Source organism: Myodes glareolus, chromosome 21, assembly GCF_982192425.1.
Source record: "Myodes glareolus chromosome 21, mMyoGla1.1, whole genome shotgun sequence".
Lineage (NCBI taxonomy): Eukaryota > Metazoa > Chordata > Mammalia > Rodentia > Cricetidae > Myodes > Myodes glareolus.
This window is the reverse complement of record NC_142046.1, coordinates 37,574,426-37,595,545: the sequence shown is the minus strand read 5'-3', so window position 1 is coordinate 37,595,545 and position 21,120 is coordinate 37,574,426. Positions and strand designations below refer to the sequence as shown.

Sequence of the window (21,120 nt, the reverse complement as noted above, 5' to 3'; positions counted from 1 at the left end):
CAGGAATTAAATAATCATATATTTCACAGCCTATCAGCGAGTACAGACATGATAATATTTCATTTAATTGTTCCCAATTAAATGGATTCTATGTCCTCTCCATAAAACTTACATAAATTCCAAGTAATCTAGTATATATTTTATATCAGTGATCTATAAGTTCTTTCATTTATAAAAACTATATCATGTTTAGATTTTGGAAAATGTTATAATCAAGATAACAAAACACAATGTAAAAAAAGACTCCAAAAATTCCCAAAACCTGTAATAGAAAACATATCAGCTCACCTTAATGACAAATAAATCAAGATACTATGAAATCTATCCACCAAGAACATATAAAGGCAAGAATGCATGGACGAATAAGTTTGAAACCCCGAAAGTAAACATTTGACAACTAAAATGCAATATTCAGAAAAACTATCTTTTAAAACTGACATAGAGATAAGGGCATTTTAAGATAATCATCAATTTTGGAAGCTTATGAGCACCAAGCCCTCAGTGTAGAAAGTACTTAAAGTAAGTTAGAAAATACTTAAAGAGCATTTTTTAAAAAAAATCACAGTGACTAGGTACAGATATGTTACAACAGAACTAGATGACCAAAGGAGAGTGATGAAGAAATTCATCACATTAATCAAGAGAAGCCCTGACTCCAAGAAGTGAGAAAAAACATAACAATTATCTCATCAACCACAAAAGGAATCAAAATATAGGGAACATCTGCTACTAACAACCTTAACATAAAATGCCTTATATCACTCAATACAGGACAGACAGTAACTGACCGCATTTAAAAATTAGATCCATTGGCATTGAAAAGACAGACACGAATGCATCAAACAAATGAAAGCCAAAACCAAGCTTACATAGATGCTCTGATATTTAATAAAGTAGATTTTGAAGCAAAATTATGCAGAAGAGACCAAGAATATCAATACATATTAATACAAATGTTTATTCATGAAGGTATACTAATTGAAAATATAAATGCATCAATTGTTAGGGCTATTAATTTTGTAGCACAAACACTAATGGACATAAAATTTAGATAGCTTTTGATACAGTAAGTGGCAATGATTTCTATAAACCACTCTCCTATCTAGGTACAGCATATAAACTAAATTAAATGAAGAAACTTGAATTAAAATGCATCAACATCATAAATCAAGAAGACTGACAGCCACAGAATATAATAGCTAATACACACATAATATAGAGTCTTCTTACTGTACCATGTAGCCATCTTTAAAATAGATTACACTGTAGGTCACAATGTAAATTTCAGTAATTAAAAAAATACCCTTTATATAATTTCCTGCTTTGCCAGAAAATAGCAAAAATACAACTAAAAATCAATAGGAATGCAAATTAATGAAGTTTCACAGATTCTAGGAGATTGAAAAAATATATTCCTGAACTAAGTGAAGAAATAAGAGGAATTTAAAATTTCCTAGAATTAGATGTAACTGAAACCACATCTAATCATATCTTTGAGGTACAGGTAAAGTTATTCTAAGAGGAGAGTTCCCAGTCATGGGAGGCTACTGACTGGCTTTCACAGTGTTGAAAAGTATAAGGCATGCTCCTTGGGGATGAAATCCACAGTCTTATGTGGCTTTGAAATCTATGAAAAAAGACTACTCTGAAAAAAATATTTTCATTTGTGTAATTGTAGCAAAAATGTATTAGGAGTGACAAACTACTTTCTTATTGGATTTAAGGCTCAATTTAGAATACAGAACTCTTGTGTGCTACTGTTGAGTGGTCTGAGAACTTGTGGCTAGATGGAACATAGACCTTAGGAGAAAATCTGCTACAGATACTTTCCTAAAGAGAAATAGAATTAAACTGCCACTAAATACTTAACTTTATAACCACAGATTAGTGCAGCCCTCAGTCCTCATAAGAAGAGCTTGTTTTTGTAGTATATATTAATTAACAGAGACACACAATTGTTCAGTGTATGGAGACTATGAGGCTTTGAAATGTTCAACCTTACAGTGGATATTATATATCACACACCCTCTGCCCAAGATTCAAGTACCATGCTAGGAAATAGAGCAGAAAGAATATAAGGATGAGAAGAAAGGGAGGATGCTGGGAAAATTTATGTTCTAAACACATGGCTGCTACTCATAAGAACTTATGGTAGCTGTGACTGCATTCACAAGAACTGCATGATATCAACCTAGCAAAAATGCTAGCCTTGGAAGAGGAATTGCTCATCAAGTACCAACTCTACTTGAGAAACTGCTTGCAACTCATATTGTCTAGGAGGAGGAGAATCAGTTTTCTTCTGCCATGGCCCCTTGTAGGCAGCTGTATTCTGGTGGTTAGCCCCAATATACACATATATTGGCAGCACTTAAGGGTACATAGGTACATAGTGGCTTTTTAAAAAGTGAGATTTTGAACTTAAGAGAAAAAGTTGTAGGGTATGTGAAAAGTTGGTGGGAAGTAAGTAGGGGTGGATTTGAAACAAATTTTATTTATGAATAAAATTCTCAAACAATAAATTTTTAAAAATCAGAGAGTTCAAAAATAATAAAATCTCAAGGTCTTAAATATGAGCAAGCAAACCAGAAATAGAAAGTAAGACATAATAAGTAAAGGAATAAAATAAAGGAAATGGAAGTTAAACTATATATATATATATATATATATATATATATATATATATATATATGTGTGTGTGTGTGTGTCAAAGATATGGTTATTGAAGAATATAACAAAGATCTGTAAGCCTCTTAGCAAAACTAACCAAAAATGATAGAAGATAAAATATTAACAAAATGACTAATATCCTTCATCATCAGGGAAATACAAGTTAAAACTAGTTTGATATTTCACCTTATACCCATCAGATTTGTCAAGATAATAAAACAAATGATATCTCATTTTGACAATGACAGGGAGTAAAGGAAACCCTCATCTACTGTCATTTGGAATGCAAACATCTACAACCACTATGCAAATCAGTGTGGTTGTTCATCAGAAAGATACGAATTAATCTACCACAGTACCCAGCTGTACCACTCTTGGGTATATACCAAACAACTCTACATCCTATTACAGAAACATTGTTCAACCACATTCATTGCTATTCTGTTCATGATAGCCAGAAATTTGGAAATAGAATATGTATCCATCAACAATAATTGGATAAAGAAAACATGGTACTTTTACACAATGGAATATTACTAAGCCATTAAAAATGAAATAATGAGGTTTGTAGATAAATGACTGACCTTGAGAAAAATCATTCTGGGTAAGTTAACCCAGATCCAAAAGACAGCATAGAATTTGTTTACATGTAGATGCTGGCTGTTAAGCTTTCAAAAGCGGACTACACCACATATAACCACAGAGGTTAAATATAGAATAAGGGACTAAAAGGGAGGATTGTATCACCCTAGGAAAAGAAAAGAGCAGAGATAGTTAGTGATGGATGCAGGAATACTGGAACAAGAAGATCAAATGAGAGAGAAAGAGAGGAGGGGAAATGTGAGCTGGGACAGATAAAATTGAAGTTCATTTGATGGGTTATAAGAAAATAATACAGTAGAATATTGCAATAATGACCAGCTTTCAGCAGTCCAGAGAAATTGGAGAGGAGATGTGGATAGGGAACCACTGAACAGATGCCCAGACAAACAAGTGATCTTTGTATTTGAGGGCCAAACTTGATTCTTCAGTTTATTTTTTTGCTGCTTGCTCCTATTCTGTTCTTTATCTGCTCTGTCCTTCCATCCTTATGTTTCCCTTCTTCCTCGTTTTACTTCTCACTTACAGATTATATACTCAAGCAATATAAAAATTAAAATGTGGCTACATTCTATTTTTCAATAAATTTTTGTAATGAATACAAGCAAAAAGCAACATATTTCTCATTTTCCTCAGATGATTAAACATTTTGAATATTAATTTCCCTTGCATGATTAAACATTTTACATATTACAGATGAAAATCACATTATTATAAAGACCCACATACATTTAGGGCTAAGCAACTTGCTATGCATTAAAAAAAGTGTAAGCAAGCAAGGTGTTTTTCTCAGCCAGTTCTTTTACTGTCAGGCTGCATTTTGTTGTTAAAAAAGAAAGGATCAATCATTTTTTTATTATTTATCTCAAAAGGTAATTGTATAAAAATCTTAAAAAGAATCACAAATCTAATTTTTTATATATAAAAAAATCAGTCATCTCTATTTTAAATCCTCAGAGTATATACTCACTCATCAATAGTTTATTTTTTATAAACCATATCAGGAAGCTGAGGGCAGAAGTGGGTACAAGGAATTAATCATAACCTTAGATCACCAGCCTGTTCTGGGAAGAAAGGTCTGTCAGTCAGCAATAGCAAGGTGGTTGTTTGTTTCCCCTGACCTCAACAAGTCCCTGGCTCAACAATTTGAAAAGAGCCTTTCTAAAGGCTTTTTTCTCCAAGATTTTATATCCCAAAGCCATTAACAAAAACATGTTACCTAACTTTACTACCAATCTACATGTATGAATTCTTTCTAAGGGTGTCTGAATCATCAATCTGCTCCAGCAACAATGCTTGGAAAAAGTTGATCACTATTACTATAAGTACTAGCAATATTGTCCAGGAAGAAGTTAGAAAACTCCTTTGAGTTTTCACAGAATTCATAGGTTATGAGGATATGGGGATCACAAGGGCAACAAGCAGTTATGCTCAATAACAGCATGAAATCCTCAGGATCTGTAGTGCTCGATGCCTTGCCTCATCAAGGCTCACTGACTTCAAGCTGACTGGTGGGAAACCTGCATAAGACCAAACCAGGCCGGTTGAAAATGGGTGACAGTTGTGGGCTTGGGAAGTTTGTGGGGCCACTAGCATGGATCCAGTATTTATCCCCAATGCATGAACTGTCTGTCTCTTTGGAGACCATTTCTTATGGAGAGATACCTTGCTCAGCCTAGATACATGGGGATGGGAATTGGTCCTGCCTCAAGTGATGTGGCAGACTTTGTTGACTCCCTATGGGAGGCCTTACCCTCTGTGAGAAGGGGATGGAGTTTAGGATAGGGAGAAGGTAGAAGAAGCAGGACAATGGGAGGGAGAGAGAACTGAGATGTGTGTGTAAATAAAATAAATTGGTTTTTAAGAAAAAAGAATGGGCTAATGAATAGAAAGTCCCCAAAGGAATACAAATATCCATTTAAATATTTGAATGTACTAAACATTTTATCTGCTATAGCTATCAGAATAAAGCAAATTAACACGTATCAAGAGTTTATCTCATCTCAATTAGAAAGACTGTTAGTTACTCAATGCTCTTGAGGGTGTGAAGAAAAAGGTGGGAATAAAAGTGTGGTGGTTTGAAAGAAAATGGCCCCAGAAGGAATGTCACTATTAAGAGGTGTGGCCTTGTTGGAGTGGGTCACTGTGTGGACAGGGATAGGCTCAAGGTCTCAGATATGATCAAGCCATACCCAGTATCTCAGTTTACTTTCTATTGCCTGCAAAATGTAGATCTCTCAGTGACCTCTTCAGTCCATCGTCGGCCTGCACTCCACCATGATGACAACAGACTGAATCTCTGAAATGGTAGCTTCCACCTCAATTAAATGTTCCCTTTATAAGAGTTGCCATGGTTATGGTGTCTCTTCTCAGCAATAGAAAGACCATGTGCAGTCATTATAGAAATGAATATGGGGATTCACCAGAAATATTTTTAAAAGGAAATTTACCCTGTGATCTAGCTATAACACTCCTGGGTATAAATTCGAAGGACTCCAATCACCATTCCAAAGACATATTTGTGCAAGTGTATTTACTGCTGCGCTACTTACAACAGCTAAGATATAGAACCAGCGAGATATCACCAGTCAATTAATCACTAAAGGAAGTGTGGTACATATCTACAATAAATTTTTTTATTTAACTGTACCACAGAATGAAATTACGTTAATTTGAAGGAAAACGGAACTGAAGATCATTATGAGTGGCAGAATACTACAGATTTTCTCTCATATGTGATATGTGATTTAAATTGATACATGCCTTATACATGTGTGTCAGTCTAAAACATGAATTAAAATGGCATCTACTGACAGTGAAAAGAGTTCTAAAAGAATAAGGAGGGAACAAGAAACTCCAGGGGAAGATAAACAACATGACATAAAAGTAAGATGTTGGGGCACTGATCCTGTAGCAGAAGATACAATGGAGGGGTAAGTGTGTTCCTGACCGCCACACAAGCCCTGTAAGGGAACACACAATTTTCTCGCCATCCTTATCTCCCTGGCTATTCCAAAGGGGCGGCTTCTCCCAGCTAAACCCTCTCTCCTCCTACCCCATCCCGGCTTTCAGCCAGGAACCCCTACCCTCGCTCTCTTCCTTTTTCGGGGCATAAAATCCTCCAACTCAGCCTGTGTGGGCGCCGCCAGGACGAGGCTGTGAGTGCAAACGGGAGGGAGTTCCTTTGTTTTAATAGCCTGCCTGCAGCAAGGTAGGACTGCAGGCAAAGTGATTCCTGGATAGCAAGGGGCACTAATCCTGTAGCAGAAGACCCAGCAGAGGGAAGAGCCATTGGAGAGCATCTGAAGGAAGAGATGGGCAGGCGCCAAGGCAATAATTCCTCCAACAAACTGAAAAACAATGTGAAAACACCAGATCCCAGCGAACTTACGACAGAAGGACTTGAACACCCTATTCCGGAAGAAGTGGAAAACAGTGTCATTATGAAAGCAATAGAGTCTCTTAAACAGGGTATGAATAACTCACTTAAAGAAATAGAAGAGAAATATAACAAAAAGATTGAAGAAATGAGTAAAGAAATGGAAGAGAAATATAATAAAAAGTTTGAAGACATGAGTAAATTCGTAAATGATACCCTGGGAAACCAAGAAAAAACAATCAAACAGGTAATGGAATCAGTTCAAGAATTGAAAACTGAAATGGAGGCAATGAAGAAAACACAAACCGAGAGCTGGCTGGATATGGAAAATCTAGGTAAACAAACAGAGACTTCAGGAACAAGCATAACCAATAGAATACAAGAGATAGAAGAACGAATCTCAGATTATGAAGACACCATAGAGAAAATAAATGCTCTGACCAAAGAAAACAGCAAATCCAACAAATTCTCATCACAAAACATTCAGGAAATATGGGACATAATAAGAAAACCAAATCTAAGAATAATAGGGGTAGAAGAAGGAGAAGAATTGCAGATCAAAGGTCCAGAAAATATATTCAACAAAATTATAGAAGAAAACTTTCCCAACCTAAAGAACGATATTCCTATGAAGGTTCAAGAAGCATACAGTACACCGAATAGAATGGATCAGAAAAAAAACATCCCATCGCCATATAATAATCAAAACACAAAACATACAGATTAAAGAAAGAATATTAAGAGCTGCAAAGGAAAAAGGTCAAGTAACTTATAAAGGTAAACCTATCAGACTTACACCAGACTTCTCTATGGAAACCATGAAAGCCAGAAGGTCCTGGATAGAGATACTGCAGAAACTAAGAGACCATGGATGCATGCCCAGACTACTATACCCAGCCAAGCTATTGTTCACTGTCAATGGAGAAAACAAAATATTCCAGGATAAAAACAAATTTAAACAATATGTAGCTACAAATCCAGCCTTACAGAGAATATTAGAAGGAAATTCACAACCAAAGGAATCCAACATTCCCAACACTTCCTACAATAACTCAGACATCTAGCGACCCTTCACAAGCACAACTCAAAGAAGGAAAACACATACACTCTACTACCCAAAAAAATGATCCAGAGTCAACAACCACTGGTCACTAATATCACTTAATATCAATGGATTCAATTCACCTATAAAGAGGCACAGACTTAGAGATTAGATACGAAAACAGGATCCTACATTCTGCTGTTTACAAGAAACACACCTCAACCACAAAGACAGACACCTACTCAGAGTAAAGCGTTGGGAAAAGGTTTTCCAAGCAAATGGACCTAAGAAACAAGCGGGTGTGGCCATTCTAATACCTAATAAAATCGACTTCAAACTAAAATCAATCAGAAGAGATGGAGATGGACATTTCATACTCATAACAGGAACAATTCATCAGGAAGAAGTCTCAATCTTGAGTATCTATGCCCCTAATATAAAGGCACCCAGTTATGTAAAAGAAACTCTTCTAGAACTCAAGGCAGTCATCAAACCACACACACTAATAGTAGGAGACTTCAACACACCTCTCTCACCAATGGACAGGTCAATCAGACAGAAACCTAACAGAGAAATATGAGAATTATTGGAGGTATTGAATCAAATGGACTTAACAGACATCTATAGAACACTCCACCCAAATAGGAAAGAATATACCTTCTTCTCTGCACCTCATGGAACCTTCTCGAAAATTGATCACATACTCGGTAACAAAGCAAACTTCCACAGATACAAAAAAAATATTAGTAAACACCTGTGTCTTGTCAGATCACCATGGATTAAAGTTAGAATTCAACAACAATGCTACACCCAGGAAGCCAAAAAACTCATGGAAGTTGAACAGTCAACTACTAAATCACCCCTGGGTCAAGGAAGAAATAAAGAAAGAAATTAAAGTCTTCCTTGAATTTAATGAAAATAAAGACACAACATACTCAAACCTATGGGACACTATGAAAGCACTGCTAAGAGGAAAGTTCATAGTAATAAGTGCCCAATTAAAGAAAACAGAGAAAGCACACATTGGAGACTAAACAGCACACTTGAAAGCTCTTGAAAAATAATAGAAGCTGATTCACCCAGGAGGAGTAGAAGACTGGAAATAATCAAACTGAGGGCTGAAATCAACAAAATAGAAACACAGAAAACAATCCAAAGAATCAATGAAACAAAAAGCTGGTTCTTGGAGAAAATCAACAAGATCAACAAACCCCTATCCAAACTAATCAAATGGCAGAGAGAGAACATGCAAATTAATAAGATCAGAAATGAAAAGGGGGACATAACCACAGACACAGAGGAAATTCAGAGAATCATTAGATCTTACCATGAAAGTTTATATGCCACAAAATTGGAAAATGTAAAAGAAATGGACATTTTTTTAGATAAGTACCATATACCAAAGTTGAACCAAGGACAGGTGAACAATCTAAATAAACCTGTTAGTCACTAAGAATTAGAAGCTGTTATCAAAAATCTCCCTACCAAAAAAAGCCCAGGACCAGATGGTTTCAATGCAGAATTCTACCAGAACTTCCAGGAAGAGCTAATACCTATACTCCTTAATGTATTCCACAATATAGAAACAGAAGAGTCATTGCCAAACTCCTTTTATGAAGCTACAGTTACCCTGATACCAAAACCACACAAAGACACAACCAAGAAAGAGAATTACAGGCCAATCTCACTCATGAACATCGACGCGAAAATTCTCAATAAAATACTGTCAAATCGAATCCAAGAACACATTAGAAAAATTATCCATTATGATTAAGTAGGCTTCATCCCAGAGATGCAGGGCTGGTTCAACATACGCAAATCTATCAATGTAACCCATCATTTAAATAAACTGAAAGAAAAAAAACCATATGATCATTTCATTGGATGCTGAAAAAGCATTTGACAAAATTCAACACCCATTTATGATAAAGGTGTTGGAGAGGCTGGGGATACAAGGATCCTACCTAAATATAATAAAAGCAATATACAGCAAGCCGACAGCTAACATCAAATTGAATGGAGAGAAACTCAAAACCTTTCCACTAAAATCAGGAACACGACAAGGCTGTCCACTCTTTCCATACCTCTTCAATATAGTGCTTGAAGTTCTAGCAATAGCAATAAGACAACATAAGGGGACCAAGGGGATTCGATTCGAATTGGAAAGGATGAAGTTAAACTTTCATTATTTGCTGAAGATATGATAGTGTACATAAGCAACCCCAAAAACTCTACCAAGGAACTCCTACAGCTGATAAACACCTTTAGTAATATGGCAGGATAAAGATCAACTCCAAAAAATCGGTTGCCCTCCTATACACAAAGGATAAAGAAGCAGAGAGGGAAATTAGAGATACATCACCTTTCATGATAGCCACAAATAGCATAAAATATCTTGGGGTTACTCTAACCAAGGAAGTGAAAGACCTATTTGACAAGGACTTTAAGTCTTTGAAGAAAAAAATTGAGGAGGATACCAGAAAATGGAAAGACCTCCCCTGCTCTTGGATTGGGAGAATCAACATAGTAAAAATGGCAATTGTACGAAAAGCAATCTATAGATTCAATGCAATCCCCATCAAAATCCCATCAAACTTCTTCACAGACCTTGAGAGAACAATAATCAAGTTTATATGGCAAAACAAAATAACCAGGATAGCCAAAACAATCTTATACAATAAAGGAACTTCTTGAGGCATTACCATCCCTGACTTCAAACTCTATTACAGAGCTACAGTATTGAAAACAGCTTGGTATTGGCATAAAAACAGAGAAGTCGACCTATGGAATCGAATAGAAAACCCGGATATTAACCCACAAACCTATGAACACCTAATTTTCGACAAGGGAGCTAAAGGTATACAATGGAAGAAGGAAAGCATCTTTAACAAATGGGGCTGGCATAATTGGATGTCAACCTGTAGAAGAATGAAGGTAGATCCATATCTATCACCATGCACAAAACTCAAGTCCAAATGGATTAAAGACATCAACATTAATCTGTCCACTTTGAACCTGATAGAAGAGAAAGTGGGAAGTAGTCTAAAAGATATAGGCTCAGGAGGCCACTTCCTAAGTAGATCCCCAGTAGCACAGACAATAAGAGAAACAATGAATAAATGGGACCTACTGAAACTGAGAAGCTTCTGTAAAGCAAAGGACACTGTCAGTAAGACAAAATGGCTACCTTCGGACTGGGAGAAGATCTTCACCAACCCCTCATCAGGCAAAGGTCTGATCTCCAAAATATACAAAGAACTCAAGAAACTAGACACTAAAACTCTAATTAACCCAATTAAAAAATGGGGTACTGAACTGAAAAGAGAATTCACAACAGATGAACTTCAAATGGCTAGAAGACACTTAAGGACATGCTCAACCTCCTTAGCGATCAGGAAAATGCAAATCAAAACAACTTTGAGATACCATCTTACACCTGTCAGAATAGCTAAACTCAAAACGACCAATGATAGCCTATGCGGGAGAGGAATGCAAACTTGTGCAGCCACTGTGGAAATCAGTGTGGCGGTTTCTCAGGAAACTGGGAGTCAACCTCCCTCAGGACCCAGCAATTCCACTCTTGGGAATAACCCAAGAGATGCCCTATCATACTACAAAAGTATTTGTTCAACTATATTCATAGCTGCACTATTTGCAATAGCCAGAACATGGAAACAACCTAAGTGCCCCTCAATAGAAGAATGGTTTAAAAAGGTGTGGAACATATACACATTAGAGTTTTACTCAGCGGTAAAAAACAATGACATCTTGAATTTTGCATGCAAATGGATGGGAATAGAAAACGCTTTACAGAGTGAGGTAAGCCGGACCCAAAAAGAGGAATATGGTATGTACTCACTCATAAGTGGATTCTAGTCATAGTTAAAGGTCTTTGAGTCTGTAATTTGCGATCCTAGAGACTCTAAATAAGAAGGTGAACCTGAAGAAAATCATATAGTTATCCTCCTGGATATTGGAAGTAGACAAGATTGCCAGGCAAACTTGGGTGCACGGGGGGGGGGGGGGGGGGTTGGGGGTGGAAGTAAGGGGAAATGGTTAGGGAGAGAGGAGAGGGGGAGGATTGGGGATGGCTTGGGGGAATGGGGGGGGAGGGAAGAAGGATGGTTCTGGGAGCAGGGAAGTTTATATCTCAACTAAGGGAGCCATTTTAGGGTTTGCAAGAGACTTGATTCTGGAGGGGTTCCCAGGCCCAAGGAGAGGTCCCCAGATTGTACTCTGGGCAGCAGAGGAGAGGGTGCCTGAACTGGCCTTGGCCCATAACCATACTGATGAATATTTTGCATGTCACCACAGAACCTTCATATGGCGATGGATGGAGATAGAGACAGAGACACATATTGGAACACTGGACCTAACTCCCTAGGTCCAAATGAGAAGCAGAGGGAGGGAGATCGTGAGCAAGGAAAGCAAAATCAAAGGGGGCCTTCATCAGAGGGTGGATGGAGATAGAGATGGAGACCCACATTGGAGCACTTGAAGTCAGGACCGCTAAGGGTGCGTTCACCCACTGATACAAGGGGACTGATCGAATGAGAGCTCACCAAGGCCAGCTGAACTGGGACTGAACGAGCATGTGATCAAACCGGATTCTCTGTTTGTGGCTGACATGGGGGCTGACTGAGCCCCCAAGGTCCAAATGAAGACTGAGAAGCCATTGACAATGGCACTGGGTCTTGTTATGTCTGCATGAACTGACTTTTTGGGATCCTGGCCTGTTTGGATGCTCACCTTCCTGGACCTGGAGGGAGGGGGGAGGAACTTGAACTTACCACAGGGCAGGAAACCCTGACTGCTCTTGGGAATTGTGAGGGAGGAGGAGAGGAAGTGGGGGGAGCGGGAGGGTATTGGGAGGAGGGGAGGAAGTGAAAAGAGTGTTTTTGGATACTTGAATAAACAAGTCTAACTGAAAAAAAATAGTAAGATGTTGGGAGTAGGAATGGGGCTAGTCAGAATAGGTAAGCAGTGGGAGAGGACAGTGGGCATACAAATAACAGCAAAGTACAATTGTTAATGTGCAAATAATTAAAAACATCAAAGCAATCCTATATTTTGTACAATGACTTAAAATTAGTGTCAAATAGTTCAATCATCAAAATTCTTGAGAAAAGTAGTGTAGCTAACATATCCCTATCCACAAACAAATGACTTGTTTAAGAAATGCAACTAAGAGGATGTGGTTAGGGTGGCTCAAGTCTGAATTACCAACACAAAAGAGATGTAGGCAGAAAGAACAAGATGTCAAGGCCAGGCTCAGTTATGTAAGAAGCTCAAGGCCTGCCTGGGCTACAGGAGACCTTTTAAAAACAAACCACTAAGGAAATTCCATAGAAGTGAAAATATTGGGGTTTGCTATGATTTATGTATAAAGGATGGAGAGTATGAATATCTCTATTGGCTGGAGGTTAGTTGTAAAAATTCACAAGTAGATAACTATAAAAAATTGATGTTGTTTCCATAGCAACATAAAAGAATAAAACAGAAAAACAGAAAGGATAACTCAGAATAACATCCTAAATATGCTCTTTTCTGAAAGTAAGGAACTGAAAAATTTAAACACATCACTATTAAATAACTTAGAAATACTGAATTTCATCAAATCAAAAATCATCATCATAAAAGAATCATCATCATAGAGGTTTATATATGGTTTAACTCTTTTATAGTATTCAGTTTTTAGAATAAAAGAGAAATTTCTGGAAACTGAGTAATACTAAAGGATATGGGCATAATTCTCTTGCTTTCAGCATAAGTCTCTGAATGGTATTTTTTCATATTATTAAATTATTTTTTGATATTATAATATAATTACATAATTTCCCCTTTTGTTTTCTCCTCCAAGTCCTGTCATATATCTCCCCTTGCTTTTTCAAATTCATGTCCTCCTTCTTCTTTAAATGTTATTACATGCATTTTTGTGTATATGTGTATATTATTTACATGTATACACATAAACATACATAAATATACACACATATGTTTTCTAAATATGTGAATACAATCTGCCCTGCCTGAACAATAACACTAACAAGTCCATATTTTTATGGATGATCCCAATTAGTTATGTAATGTCAACTGTTTTTCACTTTGACAGTTAAAGGGAGATATTTGAGAACGTAATTAGCATAACGGAATAATGATTAAAGCAATCTCATCAGGCCAAAATGAACTGAGCATTCTGTATGCACAATGCTACCTTAGTTGGATTATGAATCATGTGACTTAATATGAGAAAAATTGAAATTTTTCTTTATTTTGTAAATAATCAAGCATCAAACACTTAGTTATTTGTATTGATTGCTTTGTAGATTAAAATTCTCTGAAATAAGTATATATGTATGTTTATTAACCTTACTAAGTACTTATGTAAGTATACCTATATTAGTTTTATTTCTGTTTTGTCATTAAGCTTATAAGGTAGAGATGGTAGAATAACAGGAGTCTTAGTACAGTTTTTAATAGCCATTTTTCATAAATTGTTTTTATATTATCTTCCAAGTGCAATAAACTAGGAACTTGAATTTAAATATCTTCTTACTAGAACTGAAACTGTGAAATGCACTAATTAGGATTTTAATGTTTTTGTTTTGTTTTTAAGGGAGAAAGTTCCGTTTCACATTTTTGAGTGTAACAGGCATGCTCTCTGTGAAGCAAACTCCCACATTCCACTGCACTCATTTTGTTCTTGATTCAAAGCAGCCACGTCAGCATGTATCACTGAACTGGATGGCTGTGGATACATGCTGGACAGAATGGCTGTTGCAACCTCAATTCACTTTGCCCACACATGTTAGCCCTGACACAGAACTTCTTGCCCCTGTCACCGTCAGCTCCTGTAGACAGCTGGCTTGCTGACTATTTGCTGTTTCAGATTCAGAGTTGTGATTATAGTTTCCAGGAAAACTAAATGTGAGCTTTTTAAGGTAACGTATCAGGACTGCTACAGTACAGGTGCTCACAAACAAGTAGACTCCTGATGTCTCTCCCAGAGAAACTTTTCAGTGCTCAAGATGAAGGTAAGATTCCTCCTTGTTCTCTGGTAAGTTTCTAATAATTAATTTGACTGCCACTCAGGAAATTCATCCTAGATTTCAGTCTGCTTCAGTGCTAACTCATACACATTCAAATTTTATTGAAATGTAATAACTCTTAGGATTTCCTATATACATAGCAATTAACAAAACAAAGTACAGAGCAATCACCACTGGGAAAACGCTGCAGTTGTAAAATCATTGTTTTCTTATTCAGTTAATAGCAAATCAAAGCACAGGCATTTAAATAATTCGTGATAAAATGAGATGCTCAACTATTCTGTCTTCATTTAACGTAGATTTATTTTAATTCAACTTTTTCTGTAGACTTCTGCATTGCTGTCTTAAGAAAGCTGGAACAATGAGATAGGCATAATTAGTTGTTGATTGGAATGCCCATTCATCTATTATTAGCATGCAAACCAGGGCAGACACTGATTGTGTTAACAGTAACCTTTCTCTCATACACCTGAATAAGGAGCTAAAACAAAAGACTGTGTACCTGGTTACCTCCCATGCCATGGCAGTTGAATATACCCACTTTCTCATTTTCTTTGCGGCCCATGTTGTCTAAGCATTGATTGGTTTCAACATTTCTTATCTAAAGAAAACACACACAAAAATGAAAGTGTCAAACAAATTCAAACACATAAGTCATAAAGTCATAAACTCATTCTTCTACAAAGTGTTAACTAAATGATACAAGTCTGCAAGGAAATTCCCCAGAAATGTGCTTTGGTTTTCTTTGTTTGTTGTTGTTTTGTTTTGTTTTGTTTTTGTTTTTGTTTTTGAGACAATATTTTTCTGTAGCTTTGGAGCCTGTCCTGGAACTCATTCTGTGGACCAGGCTGACCCTAAACTCAGAGAGATCTGCGTGCCTCTGCCTCTGGAGTGCTGTGATGAAAGGCATGTGACATCACCACCCAGCTTTAAGGCAATTGCTTTAAGTATTGTTTTATATTAAATATTTAAATACTTGAATTGGAACAATGTTGGTTCTAAAATTAGTATCTAATCAAGAAATGAAGGGAGTTTTTTCTACATAAGTTATTAAAATCTTTTAAACATTAAGATATTCTTAAATTCCATCCAGATAACTAATTGATTCTTAAACTCCCATAGAATCACAAGAAAAATGACAATAAATTGGATTTGTACTTGAGGTTATAATTTTAGATTTCTGTATATAGTTAAATAATTAAAATTAATTACATTACTTTTTTGTGACCTACGACAGATTTGTACATCTTCTTTATTCCTAATGCTAAATTTAATAGAAAGTGTTTAATCCTTTAAAACACTGTTGCAGGCTAAATGCCATTTCATGTTGCAAATTACTCAAAAGTATGATTAAGTTACCAATAGTAGACATAGTTTACTGATCTATAATCAAACATTGCATTAGTTCCATAATTGATATAAAGTTAACACACATAATGTAAATTAAAAAATATTTCTTGGTATTAAAGATGATAGGATTTTTAAATCAAGCATAAATTGTTATAAAAGATGGGGAGGTTGTAATTAAATGGGAGAAACACCTATGTCAAATGAAGCATTTATAAATCATTTTCCTTATTCTCCACCCAAGTACTTATTTAAATTTGTCTACTCTGATTCTGAGAATTTCTACATGGTTATTATACATTGGCTACAAATCTCTTCATTTCTTTCCAATTAATGAAATTAGAGATATTCAATATAATTTTATAGATGACAGAGTAAACATATATAATTCAATTTTCCTATTTTGTAAGCATTATTGTTAAATAGTGATTCTTGGGGGTGCAAAAAAGTCTTTTGACTGGCAGTAAGACTTCAGTGAGGAAATATGAACAGTCTTGATCACACTGGGTAAGATTAGGAAGTGGCTAAAATTCTCAAGCCATCTTTCATTGGGTGGAAATTTAGTTCAGAATTATAGACACTTTCATCAAGAGATCTAGGCAGTAACCCAACAGACAAGGCAGAGTACACTTTGATTATTGTACTGAAAGCATTTAGGCTTCCAGAATTACACCCAAATGGTGGCTCAGGGTTAGGTTGTATGTTCAATCTGATTTAAGTTATTTGAAAACTGAGTACATTAAAAGATTATTTTCAAGATCAGCACATGTAAAATTTTTAGGAAGGTAATAATTGATAGAATATATAGTAAATAGGTCTGTGTGCAATTCACATAGTCCAATAAATCATACTCTGTATGGTTGAGTTAAAATATCATACCTCTTGCTAAATTGTCATTAAGGGTAGATCTCTACAAGGTCCATGACATTTGAATAGATACAAGATAAAAGTTACAATGTTATGTATAAAGTCATTTGTAAGACTTTGTATCTCTGTCTGACAATAAAAATCTCAAAGTATATCTTCCACAGTGTATAATCTGATGGCATAATTTAAAGGAGCATTAATTAGGCACTTGTCATTTGATTCTTAGAAATTAAGTTCAGAATTTTAAAAAGCCTCCAAGTCTGGGACAGGGAAAGTATTTAAATGCCTACTTTAATTTAGGTATGTGATGTTTTTACTTCTGAACTCATTATGATAAAAAAGGCAAAATATATTTTCCTTAGTAACAGTTTATTATTGATCTATATCTATGATATATATTGTTTTCTGTTTTTTATTTAATTTTTTAAATTGATCAATTGCTGGCAATCATTTTATTTTATTTTATTTTATTTGAGCTTTTTTTTATTAAAAATTCCACTTCCTCCCCTCCTCCCATTTCCCTCCCGCTCCCCCAACTACCTACCCAGCCTCTTGCCAGTCCAAAGAGCAGTCAGGGTTCCCTGCCCTATGGGAAATCCAAGGTCCTCCCCCCTCCATCCAGGTCTAGGAAGGTGAGCATCCACATAGACTAGGCTCCCACAAAGCCAGTCCATGCAGTAGAATCAAAACCCAGTGCCATTGCTCTTGGCTTCTCAGTGAGCACTCATTGTCAGCCACATTCAGAGAGTCTGAATTGATCACATGCTCCATCAGTCCCACTCCAGCTGGTCTTGGTGAGCTCCAACTAAATCAGCCCCACCATCTCAGTGGGTGGGTGCACCCCTCGTGGTCCTGTCTTCCTTGGTCATGTTCTCCCTCCTTCTGCTCCTCATTTGGACCTTAGGAGCTCAGTCCAGTGCTCCAGTGTGGGTCTCTGCCTCTATCTCCATTCATCGCCGGATGAAGGTTCATACTCATCTTTTTGGGTCTGGGTTACCTCACTCAGGATAGTGCAAAGAGACACAGACAAACACATACACACACAATACACTGAAATAATTTAAACATTTTTAAAGTTTTAAAACATAAAGTAGTAATACTGAAGTATTGTAGTTATTATCTTTCACTCAGACAACACAGCATCAGCCTTTAGACAAATGGTGTTCTCATGTTTTCTAGATGGTTTTTATTTCTTGTTTCTAATCATTTATCATAGATACATTAGTATTTACTCACTGTGACCCAGAGAGTAAATTTAGTTTAGCAGTAACACTAATGTTGTTTACTAATTTTTAACTTATATGGGCTCCTCAGTTTTTTAATTATTCATTCAAAACATCACTTTTTGGTTTATTATGACACTATTTATTTTCTTTGTTTTTTCAAGACAAGGGTTTCTGGTTGTCCTGGAACTGGCCCTGTCCTAGAACCAGGCTGGCCTAGAACTCATAAAGATCAGCCTGCCTCAGACGCCCAGCCCTGGGATTAAACACATGTGGTACCACACCCAGCACTGTTTACTATCTTAAGAGAAATAGCCAGGTGGTGGTGGTGCAGGCCTTTATTCCCAGAACTTGGGAGGCAGAGAAAGGTGGATCTCTTTAAGTTTAAGGTGAGTCTAGTCAAAAAGAGCTAGTTTCAGGACAGGTACCAAAGCTATTCAGAGAAACTGTTTAAAAAAATACACATATGTGTATGCTTGTATGTATGTAAAATCCCTGAGTTTTGCATATGCCAATAGCTTTTATCTAGAGTTCTTGTTATTAGTTCCTTGTATGATTAATATTCAGGCTATCATCTAATTCAAATTCAACAGGAAATTTGTTCCTATTAGTGATTGCTACCAAATACTACTACTAACGTATATTTTAAAATATTAACTCTCTTAAGGATTTGATGAAAATCACTTATCAGTTTATTTGTGAGTTATACAGGTGATCATGTTTAATGACAATGAATGAGTTGTCACATGTTTAGTAATCCCGCATCATTTCTCTACTGAAATATCTTGAATTTTGCATGCAAATGGATGAAAATAGAAAACACTATCCTGTGTGAGGTAACCCAGACCCAAAAAGATGAGTATGAACCTTGTTTTCTGTTTTTTGAAATCTTTTATGAATTCAGTGATTAAGTCAAGAAACATTAAGAAAGTTTACATCTTATTATAAAGCACTGCTTGGTGTATGAGAATACAGTAATGAACATAGGGAACATACTTTCTTTCATTATGAAGCTTACATTTAAGCATGAAAGAAAGCAATAAAATCATATTCAAAATATTTCAAAAGATTAATATATCTCATGAGAAAGTAGAATTAGCTCTTCGGAAGGATGAGTCCCCTATTTAGTTATTCAATACAAAATGTTTAGTCCTGAAGTTATATACCCATAAGTCACAGTAGACAGATTCACTATTCTGTATGCATATATTTATGCATATGTGTGTAATAATAACAACCAAAGAAAAGAGGCCATCAGTCTAAAAGGGACTGGGGGAGAGATGGGTGAAGTTATAATGAAGAAGTAGAAGATGAAAATACTAAATTATATTTTCCTTACTTTAAGACATTAATTTAAAAGGCCTCTTAAAAAATACAAAGCACAGGAAGAATAGATAAAGTGATGTAGATGTCCTCTCTAAAATAGAACTGGGAAAAAAACAATTTAGTTTTGTGAGAGAGCAATCCCAATTCTATCTGTGCAAGAGCAACCCAGACAAGAGAATAGCCGACAGATGCCCACTGGAGTTACAAAATACCGGAATAATGGATTAGCAGCTGTGGCCATGGAACATGGAGCAAGGAGCAGGCTACATAAGTATCCAAGACTAAATAATGTCATCAATCCTGTGTTCTCAGTACAGCATGCATAATAATACATTACTTTTCTGTGGCTGCTGAAAGTGGGCTGGAGATAGGACAGGGAACCAGAAAACAAGTATTGAGCCTTTTCCATAATGTTGAGGAGAGACGTTATTTTGGGTGATAATAGATAGCAGTGGAAATCAGGAGCTAATTTTGGTATACTCTTATTTTCAAATGGGTCCAGAAGAAATTTCAGGAAGCTTTTATATGAGCCATAAAATAAAACAGACATCACAAAATACCCTCAGTTTGGATCCAAACAAAAGAACAAAAGATCTCCTTAATTAGTGAGAACATATTCTGAGTTCATATATGTTGAAAGCAATCTTAGTGTCTTTGTTCCTGAAAATCACTGTGGTAAGTCAGAAGTCCTTGCCTGGCAACACGTGGCTTTGAGGTTATACAAAATCCTGCTCTACTTCCTTCCAGCACAGAGGATTACTTTTGAAAAGAATAGTGAGAATCTGGCTACACACCCTCAATTTTACAAGAATGAATTTTTCTAGTCATCAAATTGTCTTCACTGTTTTAAAATCCAATGGATTTTTTTGTTTAAAATAACTTGGTATTTCTTATTATGAAAAACTAGATGTATACTGTTCTTTTTCACATGAAAGATACAATTTTCAGGACTGGCTTTTTGAATTACACTCAATAATGCTCATTTTTCTTCACTAGGTTGATTTTGATTAGGAAATATAGCTTTGGGTGCTGTTTATTATCATCCAAGTCTATCATTTTTATCAGAGATTTAAAATTCCCTTGTCATTTATTTTCCCTGCTTTCCTACCTTTAAAATTAATATGGATTTTTCTTTCTTTCTTTTTTTCTTCCTTTCTTCATTTTTTGTTTTTTTTTTGATTTTTATTTTCAGATTATGGATTATGTGTTCTTAGTTGTTAAACAATTATTTTTGAAAAAAATTCTCTTTAATTTCTGATAATTTTCTTTATTTTTGTGATGCATCTTCAAGTTTTGCAAAATTTGAATGTTATTTTTTTGTTATATTACAGTTCACACCGTTTATTTTACACTTTAGTTTCTTTTGTGTAATAAGTTTGCATCTAGAATTTCCATCTATTTGCATTATAATAGCATATACTCCTGATTATACAGCTATTTAGCATTCATTCTTTTGTATTAATTTTTCTAATTTTTTTTTTTCCTTTCTTTGCCTGACTTCTCTTTAACGTTTAAGTGGGATGGTTGGTCAGGGTTCATTTCCTGCTTCACAGAGAAACTTATCTTCTCTGTATTTTAAAGGTTGTTTATTAAAAGGCCTCTTCTATTTTTTTAACCTCT

The 21,120-nt window shown here is 35.8% G+C and overlaps 1 protein-coding gene across 6 annotated transcripts in view; it reads right to left on the bottom strand.

Moving 5' to 3' along the window:
• Galnt13 (polypeptide N-acetylgalactosaminyltransferase 13) overlaps positions 1-21,120 on the bottom strand; it is a 560,713-nt gene that overhangs the window by 34,872 nt on the left and 504,721 nt on the right. For 5 of the 6 annotated variants that reach the window (XM_085681123.2, XM_085681120.2, XM_085681125.2 and 2 more), the window contains one exon: positions 15,240-15,338. The exons of the other annotated variant lie outside the window; for it this stretch is intronic. In XM_085681123.2, coding sequence (XP_085537249.1) covers positions 15,240-15,338 — 99 coding nt within the window. The remainder of the gene's footprint in view (positions 1-15,239; positions 15,339-21,120) is intronic. 6 annotated transcript variants of the gene reach the window in all.